The sequence below is a fragment of the Eleutherodactylus coqui genome, chromosome 7, assembly GCF_035609145.1.
Source record: "Eleutherodactylus coqui strain aEleCoq1 chromosome 7, aEleCoq1.hap1, whole genome shotgun sequence".
Classification (NCBI taxonomy): Eukaryota; Metazoa; Chordata; class Amphibia; order Anura; family Eleutherodactylidae; genus Eleutherodactylus; species Eleutherodactylus coqui.
The window spans coordinates 183,644,550-183,663,442 of record NC_089843.1 but is presented as its reverse complement, the minus strand read 5'-3'; the positions used below and the strand labels follow the sequence as shown (position 1 = coordinate 183,663,442).

At 42.2% G+C, this 18,893-nt stretch overlaps 1 protein-coding gene across 3 annotated transcripts in view; it reads left to right on the top strand.

Moving 5' to 3' along the window:
* Nucleotides 1–18,893, top strand: part of SLC4A4 (solute carrier family 4 member 4) — a 319,472-nt gene that overhangs the window by 55,753 nt on the left and 244,826 nt on the right. For all 3 annotated transcript variants that reach the window (XM_066574071.1, XM_066574073.1, XM_066574072.1), the window contains exon 2: nt 13,030–13,103. In XM_066574071.1, the coding sequence (XP_066430168.1) occupies nt 13,031–13,103 (73 nt within the window). In that variant the 5' untranslated portion in view covers nt 13,030. The remainder of the gene's footprint in view (nt 1–13,029; nt 13,104–18,893) is intronic.

Sequence of the window (18,893 nt, the reverse complement as noted above, 5' to 3'; positions counted from 1 at the left end):
TCAAAAAATCATCGATCCAACGCGACCATCTGAAGCATTGGATTCCAATGTACTCATTCTCATGAGCGATTTTTAGACGCGTAAAGAAAAAAATCACACCCGGAAAAATTGCACATCAGCGACCGATTTCGGTCACCAGTTTTATACGCCCTATCTTTTGCCAATATACACAGGAAGCTCCCATAGACTTCAATGGAGCTGAAAAAAAGGGAGGGAGGGAGTTTAGCTGCTTCCAACACTGGGAAAAGAATACAGCTGCCTCTAATTAGACATTAGAGGTCATTCCGAGGATTTTACAGCGATCGATGGTTTTTCGCGCTTTAGCATTTTGTTTTGCTGATATGCAGCAGACACCCATGTGAATGGAATGAAATATACTAATTAAGATTGTTCTTGACTTGATTGTGTAAAAATGCATAAAATCGTGTGAAAGAGTCCTCACTCGGGCGTTTTTGCTCACACAATATGCAGAGCATAGAACCCATTGAAATGGGTTCGTTCATATGCTCTATTTTCCTGCGAACCAAAAGACCCCATAGAAGTCAATGAGGATGCGCAAATATGCACAAAAAACGCTAGGAGATGCATGAAACACTGAGCAGGAAAAGAACGTGTCTGGAACTCAGACTAATTAGCCATTTCAATCAGTGTCTATTTTTTTACCATGTGCAAGTGCACATGCCTTACGGGCCCAGTATGTACAGTAAAATCCGCGATGCACACGCAATAAAGCATAGTTTGTTGCGTAAAAATGTTACGCTCATGTGTGCGCAAATATGCATATGCTCATGTGAAGGGGACCTAACAAGTCTGTCCAGTGTTGGAGGCGGAAGTGCCGGAAGTGTAATAGCCAGTCTAATGACAATTGGTTTTGCCCTGACAGCCTCTTTAGGGCGAAGTCAGACGAGCGTTTTTTTTGCATGCGGCTATGTGCGCAAAAAAAGCTTGTCTATTAGAACCATTGGTTTCCTATGCAGTGTTCACATGTCTGTTTTCTACAGATGCAAAATCTTAGCGCCTGCAAAAGATAGGATATGCCTGCACCAGCAAGCTCCGTGCTGCACATAAAGATTCCCCGCAGGGAGTCCCCTAATCACTGAACGCTGTGACAGCACTTGAAATATAAGCCCTTCCCTGAAAATCATCCCTAGCTGCTGTAAAAAATATATAGATCAACTTCCGCTGCTGTGCAGCTCCAGCACGTCTTCTCACTGACTCCCCGGAACTGTTGTGAAGCTCTTTCTCCTGACCAGGGATTTTAAAATCCCTGCCTCCTCAAGGAGCTGGGTCTGATTTGGTTGAGCACTCAGCCAATCACAGGCAGCGCTCAGCCATTCATTGAATGACAGCTGACCGCTGTCTGTCATTGATCACAGCACTCAGCCAGTCACAGGTAGCGCTCAGCCATTCACCCGGTGATCAAGTGATCGTCAGGTCAAATAGAGGAAAAAACACTTCCGCTTTCTCTATTCACTACATAGTGCTCATAGAGCACTATGTAACCCACAAAAGAGAAGGTAGAAGTGGTTAAAAATTGCATCTGCCTACTCCTCTGGGTCCTCGGCTGTCATGGACATCTGAGGACCCGACCTAATCTTGTAAATTGCAGAAGCTTTAATCTTGCACCATATTATAACTATTGGCTGGGATTAAAGCCCAGGACCAAGCGCCATAAATATACCACTCTTACCAAGTTAAATAGAACCTGTCACTGAGTGGCAGGCAGCATGAACCCGGTGACCGATTCCCTCTTAGGTTTAAGGTATTGACTGATTAGTAAGAATGGTATGGGGGATGCTCTAAAATATTAAATAAACCAGTGCTTACCGCCTAATCACTTGTTGCTCCAGTGCCGCTGCTCCGGTCTTACCCTCTTGCTCTTGTGTATATTGGCAGCGGTGATGTGCTTGTTTACCCACATGGTTGCTGCCGCCAGCAGATACATGTTGTGAAGTGAGACGGCACCAGTGACATCACAGAGCGTAGGCCAATGTGATCAGTATATGGGACATCAGTGGTCCAGAAAGATGCGGTGACATAACATGACTTGCTGCCAGCGTGAAGAAATGCTACCAGGTGGACGGGCAGCTTGGGGAGAGGTTTACAATATTAAAAACATATTCAGACAACCCATTTAAAATGCTTTAGTTTGTCCGCCGCCATATTTTTCGGTATCATCTTAAGTAAATTCCTGCAATGTTGGAGTTTTTTCTGAGATTAAATCAGATCTACTAGTGCTTGGAAGAGACGACGGCTCATGGAAGGAAAAGCACAGACAGCCCTGCGCAGGAATACTCCTACAAGAGCTGCAATTATAGCGCAACACCAGAAAACACACCGGGAAAATCACTAGGAAATGTGTCAGGTGTTTACCGTATTTTCGGACTATAAGAAGCACCAGGATTTAGGCAACAGGAAAAAACATTTCACACTCATTTAAACATCTCTGGGGGATCTAACAAAGTGGAGGGGTAGTGATATCCATAGAGAAATTAATGTCTGTGGTTGACATTCACATACGTTACATGTGCTACCAAAAAAGGAGAGTATACATTCGTCGGCCAACACCTATTCCTCCTGACACCCTCATATAAAGGCATGCTTACTGTAGTACCGCTGAGCATGCGTATGTTGTCCATGGGAAGGAGGAATAAGCCGCTACAAGACTTTCTGTAGGAGGCTTATCTCTTGTGAGAACAAAGCATAGGGCATATTGATATCCAAGCGCCTGTTCCTTCTTTCCCCAAATATCTCAATCATACTCATCAAACGGTCAGCCAGTCCTGCCAAAATTGTTGGGTTTGGCCAACGATCATCTATATTGTAAGACCTCCTTAAAGGGCGATTCCCATCTCAGCTTTTCATGGCTGCTCTGTTCCGACCACCCTAGCACAGCGCTGTTTCCGTAGCTTTCATTGAAGTGAATGGGAGCTACGTAAACAATGTAGCACAATGCGCTACACTTTTTCCGTAACTCCCCGAGTTACAGAAAAAAAAATGCAAAACTGACAACCTGTTCTGATTCCAAAAAACACCCAGAATACATGCCAAATGAAAAAAGCCACAAAAAATGTACAATCCTGCTCGTGCACCATATTTTTTGTAGCGGCCATTCTGAGTACTGCAGCCTTGTTCTATTCACTTCAATAAGATCGTACTCACATGTAAACATTAAAGACGCCACAGCGTGCACAAATACTGCTATGGCTTCTGATCATTGATTGGTAGGGGTCATGACAACAGACCACCACCAGTCAGATATTATTAGCCTATCCTGTAGTTAGGCCATTAGTTTCTCCAACCCGGATAACCCTTTTAACATGAGCCAACCACTTCTGCCAGTAACAATAATAGATCGGTTCCCTATAAAACAAATATGTAAGCTATGTGGATAAAGATCCTGAATTGTGAGCAGTGATTCAGGTATTCTCATTACAACATTATAAAACTCCCTTCTTGTCTACAGCAAACATTTGTCTTCCTGATTTCCGTCTTTGCCCTTACAAAACAAGTTTTTCACAATATGTAATGAGAGTATCATAATTTCTTTGATTATACACTTTTTTTTTTTTTTTTAATCAATAGTTTTTTTATTATTTTCTGATAAGGGTTACAGAAATAGAAAGAGAATTCACGAATTAAGTATCAACAGTTTACAAAGCTCTTATATATATATGGCATTCATTTATGCAAATCCGAATATTAACTGTATTCGTAATCACGAGTAATCTAACAGAATTTGTTAATACGGAATGAAACAGTTTAGAACTGGTTTGAAATATGGTGTTAGTGTGTATGTGGAAAAGGAGGGGGGAGGGGGGGAGGGTTAGGGTGTGCTGGGGACTAACGGGAGATGTGCAGAGTGTAATGTTTGTAAGTTAAGTGATGAGAGGTACAGATTCACCAGTAGAATTTTGTTTGAGGGTGGAATGTGTTGGTCCAAGGCTTCCACATTATTTCAAATCTATTGAAGTCATTGTTTCTGAGGGCCAAAATCTTTTCATAAAGGCAGTGTTCTGATACTAGATTGATGAGGTCAGACAGTGTTGGAACAATCTCAGATTTCCATCGTCTTGCTATGAGAGATTTTGTTGCTAAAAATATATGGCCCGCCAGCTTTTTGAGATGCGTAGGCATTTTGATTGTGCTTAGTAGCAACAGAGCAAGCTCTGGAGCGAAAGGCAGACGGAAAGCTGTGAGTCTATATATTAGATTATAGACTTCTTTCCAGAATGGGGTTAGAAGAGGGCAAGACCAAAAAATATGAATGAGCGAGCCTTTATTGTTACATTTTCTCCAACATCTGTCGCTATCAGATAGTCCCCTTCTGGATAAAACCAGAGGGGTGAAGTACCAGTGTGTAAGGAGTTTCAGATGTGTCTCGATTAAGTTTGCGCTCTGCGATGATTGCCTAGCCCATTCAAAGGCCCTGAGCCATTGGTCTAAGGGAATTTCCTTCCCGAAGTCCTTACCCCAGTTAATGAGATGACATTTGCCTGGCGGTTTCAAATTACCTGAGAGGATGTCGTAGAATGTTCAAGTGTTCATTTTTGTTTGTGGTTCCTCTAGGAATGAATCAATTAATTTAGGGATTCTGAGGTTATCTAGTTGGTGGTTATGTAAGAAGGAGGAAATTTGAATGTATTTATAGATGTCTGAGTTTGGGAGGTGGTATTTGTTGGTCAGATCTTGAAAGGGGAGGAGTTTATTTGATGAGAAAAGATCGGATATAAATTTAAGGTCCTGCTTGGGCCAAGATCCTATATTTAGGTTAGGAATTAGGAGTTCTAAAGTTTCCACCGGAATTTTCAGGGGGCTAGAGGGGATGGAGTTGTTGAGAGTTCGTATCAAGTCTGTCCAGGCTTCTAATGAGGCCCTCATTGGTGGAGAGAGGTGAGATCCTATTAAGGGTTTTGTTGTTGTAGGGTGTAGGATGTCTAAGATAGATGAGATTAGATGTTTCAAAGGTTTTTGGTTATTAAAGTCCTTTTCCAAGGAGGGCCAGCTAATTTTTGAGTTATGTCTTGTCCAGGCTCTCAAGTTGTTGAGAATAGTGGATTTACGGTATGAGTTTAGGTTGGGAAGTCCCAAACCGCCATGGCGCCTGTTTAAGGTTAAGATGGAGAGTGCGAATTTTTTATTTTGCCACACGAATTTGGAGAGTTGGTTTTGAAATCTATTAAGGAGGGTTTTTGGTATTGGAATTGGTAGGGTACGAAAGTAGTGTAGGATTTTAGGTAGAGTCATCATTTTGTAGATAGTGACGCGGCCCAACCATGAGAGAGGGTAGGAATGATAGGTGTCTAATTCTTTTTGAAGCTCTTCTAGGAGCGAGGGGAAATTTCCCCCTACTAGACACGATGTGGGGAAGCTTAAGTGTATTCCGAGGTATGGGATGGACTTGGATTGCCATTGAAAGGGGAATTCTTTTTGTATATCTATTTTTTGGGTATCATGTATGTTTATGCCTAGGATTTGCGATTTAGTAATGTTTAATTTTTAGTATGATATATCCGCGAATTCTTTTAATATTTTTTGCATTATTCTTAGGGATGAAATTGGGTTAGAAAGCGTAAGCAGGATGTCGTCGGCGAATAGGTTTATTTTGTGCTGTCTTGAACTAGCTGCTATTCCCTGAATATCTGGGCAGGTTCTTATGTATTCCGCCAGGGGTTCCATAACCAAGGTGAATATTAGGGGAGAAAGTGGGCAGCCCTGGCGGGTGCCATTAGTGATTGGAAAGGAAGATGATAACATGCCAACAGCAAAGATTCTCGCTGATGGGGTGGTGTACAGGGCTTGGATAGCTTTAAGTATGTTGCCGGAGAATCCAAATTTTTTTAGAGTGGCGAAGGCATAATTCCAATGGAGCCTGTCAAAGGCATTTTCAGCGTCAAGGGCGAGTAGTACTGAGGGGGTATGTGTGATTTCAAGTTTGTGAAGAAGGTTTAGTATCCTTCTAGTTCCATCCGAAGCTTGTCTGTCTTTAACGAAACCAACTTGATCTGAATGAATTAGATTGGGTAATATGTTTAAGAGTCTTAGTGCTAGAGTTTTGGCGTAAATTTTTATATCACAATTTAATAGGGATATTGGCCTGAAATTTTGAGGGTGAGGTGGGTTCTTTCCGTGGTTTGGGGATTGTTATTATTGTGGCTTCTAACATTTCGGATGGGAAGGAGCCTTGAGTGATTCCTTGGTTACAGGCTTTTGTTAGGTGTGGGGCTAGGTGTGTTGAGAAGAGTTTATAATAGTCGTTAGAGAACCCGTCAGGGCCTGGGGCTTTGTGGGGTTTTAATACCTTAATGTTCTCTATGATTTCGTTTGGAGTTAAAGGGGCGTTAAGGAGGTTGAGTTGAGGTTCTGAGAGTGCGGGTAGATTTATTCCTCTAAGAAATTGTTCGATGTTGTGAGTGTGGGGTTGGGGGGTGGAGGGGTCGTCTTTTAAATTATATAGATCTTTGTAGTATTGGCGGAAGGCTTCTATTATGTGGTTAGGATGGTGGATTTTATTGTTGTGGTTGTGTGGGTCAAGAAGATATGGAATTTTAGTTCTGGAGATCTTTTTTTCGACCAAGTTTGCCATCATGCGTGTGGGTTTATTGTTTGAGGCGTAGTAGGTTGCTTTTGAGGATCTCATTTCTTTTTCGAAGTTGTCTATCAGGAGAATTCTAAGATTTTGTCTTAATTTGGATAGTTTGTTGTGTAGGGAATCGGAAGGGGAACTTAACAGTTGGTTTTCTTTTTCAGTGATTTGTGATAGGAGTTCGTTTAGCTGGTGGATTTTTTCTTTTTTATATCTTGCGCTAATTTTGATTAGCATTCCTCTAATATAGGCTTTATGGGCATTCCAGATGGTGGTTGGAGAAATGTCTGGAGTTGTGTTAATTTTAAAATAGTCTTCTATAGCGGAGGAGATGTCAGCTTGGTTTTTAGGAAGTGTCATGAGGAACACATTGTTTCTCCACGACCTTGGCTTGTTGCTAGTTTTACCTAGGGAAATTGTTATTGAGACGGGTGCATGGTCAGACCATGTGGTCGTGCCTATTTGTGCTGATTTAATAAGGGGTAGGGTGGATCTATCCATTAGGATTAGATCGATCCTGGAAAATGACTTGTGTCTTGAAGAATAGAAAGTGTATTCTTTTGATGATGAGTTGAGGCATCTAAAAGTATCAAATAAAGCATTATGGTGGAGCCAGGGAAGTAGCGGCGGGGTGGATCTCGATGGCCCCTTTGTAGAGTCGAGTATGTTATCTGGTACGGAGTTGAAGTCTCCACAAATTAGTAGGGTGCCATTTTCACATTTTCTTTTCTTTTTTATAATTTTGTTTAAAAAGCGAACTTGGGCAGCATTTGGAGTGTAAATGTTGGCAATGGTTAACGGCTTGCCATTTACGTTGCCTGACAATATTAGGAATCTACCTTTGGGGTCTGATTCTTGTTGTGTTATATCGACTTGCAGCGAGTCCTTGAAGGCTATCAGGACCCCTGCTTGTTTTTTAGAGGCGCAAGCTTTAAAAATTTTTTGAAATTTTTTATGTGTCATAGTTGGGCATGCGTCAGAGGCAAAGTGTGTCTCTTGCGCGCATATTATTTCAGCTTTTGAGCTGGTTGCCTCCTTCCAGAATGAGGATCTTTTGAATGGCGAATTTAGCCCGTTTACGTTTAAAGAGAGAATTTTTATGGACATTTTTGTTTATGCAGGGTTGATTTGAGGGTCCGTGGAAGCCTTGTACTTTTCGGTGAAGAGTGGAAAGGAAGGAAAGTAGTAACATATAAAGATAAAACAACTGTTCTGCAATTGTAGAGGGTTGCATTAACATTTACACATTTTTGTGGATTTTTTGGTAATGTAGAGTAAAAGTAAGAGGATTTTAAACAACAAACAAATCTAGATTTAGTAATCTTGGTTGTAGTTGAGGTAAACAACATAAAGCACGTTGGTTCAGCTAAGTGCGTGTGCACGCTGAATAAAAGGGGGGACGAGAAAGTTCGCCTGTTAAGGAGCTTTCCAAGGGCGCAACCACCTTAATGGTTGTTATGGGTGGAAGGCAGATCTGCTTGATGGTTTAGGTCTGGGTCCATTCTTGGGTTTGCTTCCCCTGTTTCCTTGGGGGTGGTTGGGTTTGCTGTGGTGCAGGTAGCTTGACTCCCCAGGATTTTGGTATTTGATGGAAGTCCTCTGGTTTTTGAAGGACATGCGTAACGTTGTCTGTACGTATTATTATTTTTGCTGGGAAGCCCCAGCGGTATAGGACATTGGCTTGACGTAGGGTTGCAGTGAATGGTTGGAATTATTTTCTCTCGTTCATGGTGACCTGTGAGAGATCTGCAAAGAGTCGAATATTCGAGAAGGGAACTGGAAGCTGGTTCTTTTTCCGAGTCGCGATCATCAAGGCTTCCTTTATATGGTAAAAGTGGATCCTAGCTATGGTGTCTCTCGGATTGGATTCAGGTACAAATTTTGGTCTGGGGAGCCTGTGGGCTCTATCAATGGTTAAGTCGTATGGAGTGGCCTCCGGGAGGAGGGTTGACATGAATTTTTTAAAGTAGTTGGACAGTTCTGATGGCGCAATAGGCTCCGGAATACCGCAGAATTTTATATTATTTCGCCTATTCCTGTCTTCTATATCGGCGAGCTTGGTTTTGAGCTGGGATACTTCTTCTACCAGGTCGTAGTGCGCATCGATTAAGGCATTATGGGATTGATTGTGTTATTTCACCCATTTTATTTTCGGTGTGCGACACTCTCTCTCCAATAGAATCGATTGTGTTTCTTATGGATGAGTTGAGATATTTGAAGCTGGCTTGGAAGGAGTCGCTAAGGGCCACTACCATGTTTTTAATGAATGCTTCTGAAGCTGGCTGAGATGTCGATGGTAGGGACATTATGAATTTATGTAGAGATTCTGGTTGGTTGTCAGAGGAGCTCCCTTCATCTGTTCTAGAGCGTTGTTTCAGTGGACTGTCCGATGGGGAGTACATTGTGTGTTGAGACCCCTGCTTTGTATGGACAGATATGGCAGCAGCCATTTTGTTATGAGCTTGTGAGGGGGGTTTCTGTCTTTTCCCTCCTGCTAGCATATGGGGTGAACTGTGCGGGTTATCAGGCAGCAGATCACCTGGATCACAGTCCTGCAGTGGTGTCTTAGCTTGTTCTGGCCGGGACTGCTGTGTGGGTGAGACAACTGAAGCTGTTTCAGCTTGGTGTTGATGGCCCTGTTTTGTGGAGACTGGGGTGGCCGCCGCCATTTTAGTGTGTGACCGTATTGGATGGGCTCTGTCTTTCCCTGTCTCTCTGGCCGTGAGGAGAGGGCGAAGAAGCTTCACTCACCGAGTCCTGCAGTTCTCGGTCCAGGGGCTGGCTGTCCGCATGGTCCGATTCACTGTCGGCGCTCTCTTCTCCTCTACGCGCTGTTTGTGAGCCAGGAGAAGCTGGGAGGCTGTCGGCTCTCAAGCGCGGGACCTCCGATGGGAGGAAGAATTCCTCTAAGCGTCTCGGTTGAGACCGGGAGGGACGCCGACGGGTCATCTCTGAGGTATGGAGAACCGGAGGCTGCACTGTGGAGTAACAGGTAAGCGGAGGGCTGCTTTCAGAGTCGGTTTTGCGGTGGTTACGGCCGGAGCACAGAGATTATGCTGCCATCTTTCAGCTCGGCTAGGCCACGCCCCCGATTATATACTTTTGATGCTTTACGGTATACTTTGTGAAAAAAAAGTTTTTGTGGCACTTTTTCATACAGTGCCTAAGACCACTTTCACATGGCCAAGAAATTTGCGCAACATTTGTATAATGTGGGATGCACGAATATGAACCCCTTTCTTTTGAATGAAGTCATATACATGTGCGATGTGGCATGCTCTAACTTTTCACATTTCTCAGAATCCATCGCCCATTGATTTCAATAGGAGCCTTAATGCCTCGCACAGCTCTCGCATACCGTGCGATGTGCATGCGAGGGCGATGCAAGGTTTCTCATTGAAATCAATGGGAAACAGTTCCGATCCACTATCGTGCGTGAAACTTGCACGAGATAAACAGAATTTCACAGATACGAGGCGTTTTTGCCTGAAAATCACCTCACATCCGCAGGTAAATTGCACATTGGCGAGAACTATATCGGGCCGAATTTCTCGGGGCGATATCACGCTTGCCCCTGTGTAGGCAGCCTAAGCCAGAAGTGAAGTAATAGTTACGTGAAACGTTGTAAAAGGCTGGATTCACACATCCGTATTTGCGCGTGCATTTGTGCCATGCTTTTGTGCATTGGGAGTTGCGTATAAACACGTGAAACTGCATTTTTACTGGACTTTTTGTGCGCATAACTCTTGCTCTCAGCCATTGAAATGGCAATTTAGTTTAATAAGTTCAAGATGTGTTCTTTGCCTGCACAAATGCACAGGAAAATTTTTTTGTACGCCAGTAATACGCATGCCAAATACATGCATGTGAACAAACCCATTGAATTCAATAGGTTCTATTTTCTGCGTATTGCATGTGCAAATCTTTTACAAATATGGGTTCAGGAACTGAGTGCACGCTACACACGGGGAGTGTTGGCGACCATTGACAGCTGACAACCGCGATCAGAGAGAACTTTGAATGCTGCTGTTTAAGCTATATATGCTATTGTCAATTCTGATAGTAGCGTTTAAATGCCCTAATGGGCATTTGGGGTTCCTGAATGCTACGCCTCCCCCCCACCCTCATGATGAAATTGCAAGGTGCTGTACAGGTGTCATGACAGAATGGAGCCTTCTGAAGCCTCCAGAGTTGACTCGAATCATTGCCTAGAATAAATTTCTGGTCAGGATGTAGTATGATACAATACTATGATATTGCATTACACTGTATGAGTGATCAAACAATCACAAGTTCAAGTCCCCTGTGGGAGCTAAAGAAAATTAGAAAAATGAGTAAACCTTTTTTTCTTTATTATTAAAAAAAATTAAATCTTGAAAGTTTACCCCCCCCCCATTTTCCCAATCGTTGCATCAAAACATAAAAGGAATAAAAAATTGGTATCACCGCATCTACAGAAGTCTATGTTATTGAAGTATCACTTTAATGGTAAACGCAGTCAGAGAAAAATATACATAATGCCAAAATTGTGCTTTTTGGTTCACCCTTCATCCAAGAAAAATTGTAATAAACAGCAATTAAAAAGGTGTATGTACCCCCAAATGGTATAAATAAAAATTACAGGTCACCCTGCGAAAGATGAGCCCTTTTGCCACCCAATTCATGAAAAAATTAAAATATAATGGGGAAAAAATGAAAATGAGAAAACAAAAAAGGGCTGCAGTTGGAAGGGGGTTAAAGAACAGACGTGGATGAGATGTCAAGAAATCTAATTCCCGCACTGCAGAAAAAATTTACAGAATAAACTAATTGGCGGCACAGATTTTACATCTTCAGTATGTCTTCTATGCTGCATATTTTCACTACGAATTTAATGTATTTTAGGGTTAAAACAGACAACCGTGTTTGCGGAGCTTTGGTGCGCATGAAAATCAGAGCAGCGAGTGTATTTGTGCAAGCGCAATGGGTTCTCTCACACTGTTGTGCCAGCGCATGCATTTTGCCAAAAAAAAGCATCATGCTATATTTTTGTGTGCATTTACGCACCTAAGGCACCATAGGAATCTATAGGGGTGTGCAAATGAGCAATCCCTGCAAAATTGTGCAACAAACTGCGCAATTTCACAGGCAAAATCAATAACACCTAGGACTAATTAGGCTGTACAGCCTTTTCGATCACGGCGTGGGTGTGTCTTGCGCCGATGTGAATGGTACCAATGCAGAAAGTACAGTAAAAATCACTGAGACGCACGCAATAGTGTGACGTTTTGCACTGTTAAGGTCAAGCATTTACACGTGTATCTGTGCCTGTGCTCATCTGCAGGTCACTGGTCCCAACACCTCCTTACAGTCTGGTTAGAACGGCCCGGGGACATTTTGTTCATATGGCCCTCCAACTTTTCACATCCCAATATTACGCCCCTCTCAGACTCGGTAACGGAGTGAAATCTCTTCTCTGCATCGTAGGTGTCTAGTGGTCAACAAACTCTACACAAGCGGAAGAAGAGGTCACTGCACACAAGGAGCCTCCTAGAGCCTTTTATACGCCAAGACGTTGAACCACTGTTAGGGCCTCAGGTGTAAAGATCGTTCATCTAATCACATCACAACTCTCATCATTTTCATATCTGCCTGAGATGGAACTGCATGCCAGGTTTTGCAGCAAAATGACAACTTCTTATAGGAGCTTGATTTTTTTTTTTACAAATAGTGTACAGTACAACCATGTATGAGGGTATTGCTAGTTATGCATTTTCCTCTCTCCGAACCGGGGCTACCTCTTGAATACACCGTTCTGAGACTAAACATTTGTCTGTTCAGTGACTTTTGGCCAAAGCTCAAAATTGTAAGGGTGATTGACAAGAACTTGAAAAGTGCCTATGGATGTCCTGCAGTGCTCGAACTGCAGTAGCCGGGACAGCTCGGCCTAATCCTCAGATGTCAGCTTTCTGTCATCCTAGCATGTGACACAAAGCTTGCCTCTCAGCACACAAGTATTAAGAGACTGGAGTAAGCCAGGCTTCTTCTTGCATGTGTGTATGTGTAACGGAGGACGATACTTGACATGTTTGCTGCATCTGTTTCTCTGCCGCGTAAAGAAGCCATGGACTACAACCAAGTATTTTTGGAAAAGTGGATTGTGCTATGAGTTGAACTGCAATGTGAAAGGGCGTAAATGTCTTCTGGCTGGAATTATGCTTTTGATACACTTGTCATCACCACTAAATCTCCCGGATTTCTGTTACGTTGGCCGTCTTTAATCGCAAGGTCTTCTGAGGTGGACATATCTGAGAGGGGTTCTAGTGGCCAGAATCAGGCGAAAAGGCCTCCTCCTATAATATGAACAGCGGTGCACAGGTTAACCTGCCTAAGAGTAGAAGATTGTCAAGGAACTCACTCCAGGAGAGGTCTGAGCGCTCTCTTTTTCTGTTTTACTACTACAGGATGGAGGATGAGGCAGTTCTGGACAGAGGGGCTTCATTCCTGAAGCATGTCTGTGATGAAGAGGAGGTGGAAGGTAAGACCAAGAATCTTTCTTTATACTTATGTAGCATACACTTTTTGTCTGCTTTCACATCTGCATTAGGGTCAGTTCAGGGTTTCCATCTTCTGCTCCGTTTTTGAAGGAAAGAAACTGAAAAAAAAATGGATAGGTTTTTTTCCCCGTTGGTTTTATTAAAGTTCCAAAAAAAACAGAAAGCAAATGGAAAGGCTTTCATTTTTTTGGATAGGAGAATGGCGCAGTCCGCAGCATTATTTTTCAAGTTCAGTTAATAGAGTGGATTATCCTCGCTGGGACCCCTTCCGTTAGCCAGACCAATAAATATGCATAATTTCTCTTCTGGAAGACTATTGGCTCCCATTAAAATCAATTATTGCTTATTATTGCTACAGGCAAAATAATCATTCACATTGCATTCCTCTAAAAAAATAGGTAATTGTGGCGTTCCCAGCAGCAGGACCTATGATAAATGTTTTTGTATGGGACCCAAATTGCCAAAGAGGGTAGATTGTACTAGAGTAACTAAAGTAAGATTTGACTTTCTGAAAATAGGGCATAATGACTGTTAAAGGGGTTTTCCTTCATGTAGCCATTGATGGCCTATGATTAGTTTGGTGGTTTGGTAGGGCAACCTCATTAATCTGCACAATTCGGACCTCCGCCAATCAAATGCTGGCCTATTTAGGTCCCTTTAACTCTTGGAGCCATATTGAATAAAACAAGATTATGCATAATTGGAGCACAACAACCTATATTTGAAGTTAGCAAATAGTTGTAGAACTATATTTACATTCAGGCTCAATTTTTGCAAAAAGGGACACATTATGCTGAAAATGCTAAATACATGTGTTACATCCATGCGGCGCACTAAAGCGCGATGCCTCAGCATGGACGCAAGATTGTGTACTAATAAAACTGCAACACTCTCACAGCATTTGCAAGGACCAATTACACCTCTCCAGATAAAGATGGAAGGACACCTGTCCCCTACTAATCTGGGAAAGTGGGGAACCCTTGCCTAAAAGCGGGGTGATTGTCCTGACAAGGACTGCCCCATTGTCTTCATCTGGGATCTGGATATCCCTGATTCGGAACCTAGAGATAAATACAAAACACACACAGGACATGACACTGTTCACACACACTGAACACAGAACAGGAGCGTTCACACCTCATGTCTGGCCACCTGCACAGACATACAAAACACGTCGCTGTTCACACCAACACATCCGGTAATGCAAACCATACAGAACAGGACTGCACATAGAGCACATGTCTGGCCACTTGCACAGACGTACAAAACACATTGCTGTTCACACCAACACACAAGGTTATGCATACAACACAGAACGGAAACCCCACCCAGAACTCACATGCATCCAGATAGCAAACCATAGCTGGTCCAAGTGTCCTCAAACCAAGGGGACAGAGAGTCAGCCACTATGCTGACATACAGGGAACAGTGTCAGGCATCACCCATCTGACACACACATAAGACATAAGACGTCTAGAGGCCGCACCTGCCAAGGGATAAGGAGAAACCTGCGGGTGTATGCACCTGTGCGGTCACCGTATCACACACTACTCAATGCATGCACCCTGGAATGCAAGGAGGAGAGGGAGAGCAGGTGTCCAGACTATCCTCAGGGACGGTGAAAGAGACACACCAGACAAGCATGCATAACCCCAGCTCTGAGTAGGTTTGCAACAGAGTAAAACACTAAAATGCACAGCATCTCCTACCAAGAGATGCTGGTTTTTATATGCAGCAGACCAGAGGGGATTGGCTGGAGAAACTCCATACCTAGCCAGCTCAATAAATCCTCACCTGTGAAGATGTGCTTATGAAAACCTGCAGAACCACAGGTCCCAGATGCACAACCTAAAAACATGCTAATGGATTTAGTAAGCAAGGCACAATGCTTCAGGTGTACATACACCTTAGGCCAAAGTTGATGAAAATGGACAATATCAACCAAAATGCTTATTCATTAAGTGAAATTTAACAAAGAATGATTATATTAGCTGACAAATGATAGATACTCCTTGCCTAGAAAGAAGTTGGCCACTCTTAAGTTTTTTCGTCCAACAGTCAAATGAAAAAGCTCTTTCTTTGAAGTAATGTTCCCCAAAAAAATATTTGCCCATCGCTTGGTGTCATTAAATATGTATAGCTAGTTTCAATGACTGTGATGATCAATATGGATTAAAATGTGTATGGCTGTGTCTATTTACTGGGTGATTGCGCATCCAACAGTTGTTCAACCATTCACCTACTTCTGTCTAATGTATATGGTCTCTCTTCCCTCCAGCATTTATGATCTATGTCTTCATCGATGACCCAATCGTGATAGATTATGATGCAATGTCATTTAGGAAAAAGTTTTGTACTAAAGATTATTACTTTTAGTCAACTCAAGTAAATGACAAAGTGCAACCTGTTTTCTCTTACATGACATATTGGTTTTGTAGGAAGATTTATGATATATCTAAAAGTAGTTTGTGGCCTGTCTCTATGTAGGACATCTTGGCTTCTCGTTCATAGAACGTTTTATAAATTGTTAGACATAAGAGTACCAAGAAGAATTCACACCTTGTGAAATATAGATAGAAGCACCTTACCAATGTCACACGTTCAATGTCAGTTAGGCTGAGACTATAATGACTCTTCATACTGTGTTTGCACTGAGTTGTGAATGAAACTCACAGTTTTCAGGAAGAGATTTATGTCTTAAAAAAAAAAATAAAGCTGTTCTTAAGCAGTTCTTAAGACTTGTCATCTGGCCCTGATAAGTTGGAAATCTCTTTTGATTAAAGATCTATGAACGTGTCATACGGTTAAAGCTCCAATTACTTGTTCTAGCTGTGTATCTAAATACACTGGTAGAGGCAGAGTAGCTTGTTGGTGCTCCTACTGGCATTAAGCACTCATGGCGCCACCTGCCACCTTCCCCTAGCTATGCTCTCCATCTAAATAACAGTCTTTATAAATCATTTGTATGCATTTCCATGTAATGTAGGACCCGAGTTGATCACACATATGAAACAGTCCACTGAAATTGCTCAAACAAATTATTCTTAATGCCTTCATAGTTCAAGAAGGTCCAAAATGACCTCCATTATGCCTTCATTTATTATTGTTGTCTTAAACTGGACCTAGCAGGCAGAGGATGTGCACATTTATCGCAGTGGTATATGCTGTATGATAGATTTTGCACACCTTGCTAGACATCTTAGGTACTTTTCAGAGGCATAGCTGATGGTTCGTGAGTATGGATGCAAAAGTTCAGCAATCCACCCCACCCCCAACTTTCCTCTGCATTATTGGGTCTCTTAAGAAGCCCAACAATGCCACTAGATTAGGCAGAGGCTAAATGTAGGGAACCCCAATTCAAAATCTGTAACTTGGCCCCCAACCATACATGTGCCATTTATAATACTGGTGTTTCCTTATATGACAGAAGGGCCATTGGGCCCATTAAGGCTTCAGGGCCCGTTAGCAACTGCTACCTCTGTGCCCCTATAGTTACGCCCCTGGTACCTTTCTTTTCCTTACACCACCTCTTGGTTGGCAAAGTTTAGATCAATATTTCGTGACCCTAAACACATAATAATTCAGGTTCATGCAAGTGTTTTTGTGCTTTTTGAGACCCAATTTGGCACATTTTGATTAGTAAATCTCCTTCAATATGTTCTACTCTAGATTTCTCCAGTATTAGTTTCAGTGAAAGGTAGCACAGACATCAGAGATCACTTAGTCAACATGCCTATGGCAGCTTTCACATCTGAGACGGGGGTTCCCTTTTTATTCTCCATTCAGGTAGCAGGAAAGGGGAATCCCTTAGCTGAATGGATCTGTTTTATGATGGAACCGAACAGCACTGAACGGACCCTATTGACTATAATACAGTCCATTTGGTTTCCGTTCAGCTGCCCGGATATTTTACTGTAAGAAGTGCTGTATGCAACGCTATTTCTTCCAGTATTTTATGCCGGATTTGCGACAGAACCTCCGAATAGAGGTTCCAGTGTAGATGTGAACCCGGGCTTAGAAGTATATTTACTGGAAAGTCTCTATAAAACTAGTCTTCTGGGAATGTCACTCATCTCTCCCCTTACCTCTCATGATAACAAACATTTCACTAGTGGTTCCATTGCTGATGCTTAGATGGGTGAGAAGAGGTGGAGCCGCCCCGGTGGTGGTGAATGGTTCCAAAACCTGTATTTTTCCCTGGAGGGTGAATAAGATATCTTTGTGGAGGTGCTGCCAACCAGTTACTGTCTGTTGGATTTAGACAATGGCAGTAGATGAAGGGAATAGTTTAAAACTGGTATGAGGTGCAACAATCCCAATGTGCAAAGTAGATGAAAATATAAATCTCTCTATTGAACAACTTTAAAACCAGCATAAAACCACGTTTCGAGGCCTGGGCCCCTTCTTCAGTTCAGCTGAGATCATGCACCATAGCAATGGTTGCACAAATCAAGTATATGGCAGAGGCATTTATTTTACCAATTGACGTACTTTATACTGTAAGCTTTATTTTAATTCCTCAGATCACGCCGTGTCTGTTTTATATATCAAGGATTTATGTTCTGTAATATCTTTTAAGTACCTCTTTATTCAGTTTTGCTACACACCTTATGAATTTTAATGAACCTTAATGAATTTTAATGAACTGCTCTGAATTGATGTATTTTATGATTGTGCCGTACGCCATTTGTAATGGGCTGTTTTTAAGTACTTCATATCATTTTATTCTTATGTTTGCAAACCTTCATTATTCATTTTCTATTTTTCCCTCCATTTTCCCTTTTTATCCTCTCATGTATCACCCCCACTACCAGTGTCATACTTTATCAAGTGACACCTCCACTTTCTCTATTCTTTCTCATTGAGTGCTATGTAGCCTGCAAGAGAGAAACTACATGCTTCTGCCACCTCCTACAGGTCCTCGGTCGTCACTGACATCTAAGGACCCAACCTGCTCTTGCTATATTGCAGGAGCTTTAATCCCATGCCGTATTTTACTATCGGCTCTGATTAAAACCTAGGATCAAGCACTGTAAATTTATGACGCTTGGTCCTTATGGGACTAAAGGGGTCTTTCAGGCTATTTTTGCTGCTATTTACCTTGTTGCAGAAAGATAGCAAACTGCAGTTAAGTGTTTTTTAGGCAGTTTTTAATTAATGACCTCTCCTCAGGATAGGAAATCAGTATTTGATCTGTTGGAATGTGTCCCGACTGATCATTGCGCAGCGCTGGTAATTGCAGGCGCAGTTCTCATTGTCTTTATTGGGAGCTATGCCTGCAATTACCAGCGCTAGCCACTACACAGGGGTCAGAGTAATCTGCTACGGCTCCGTACCCGGTGTCTTGTGGCGCTGGCAGCAGGCGCCGATCAGCTTATCAGTTAGGGCTGCTATTAATTAATACCTATGAAGGCACGCTTGTGACATATGGTACTAATACAAAATACAGGACATCCTGCAAAAAATGAGCCCTCAAAAAGTTGGGGACAGAAAATTATTACATTTTTTTTACAAAATGTTTATTTTTTTTTTTTAAAGTATTAGAACAAAAGTAAGACTATATAAATTTTGTATCATTGTAATCGTACAGCCCCACAGAATACATTTATGTCATTTTTGCCGCAATGCATACGCCGTAGAAACAAGTTCCCCCTCCCACAAAGATGGCGATATTACGTTTTTTTCCCATTTCACTTCACTTAATTTACAATTTTTTTAACATTTTTCACTACATTATGTGGTACATGAAATGGTATCATTGAAAAATACAG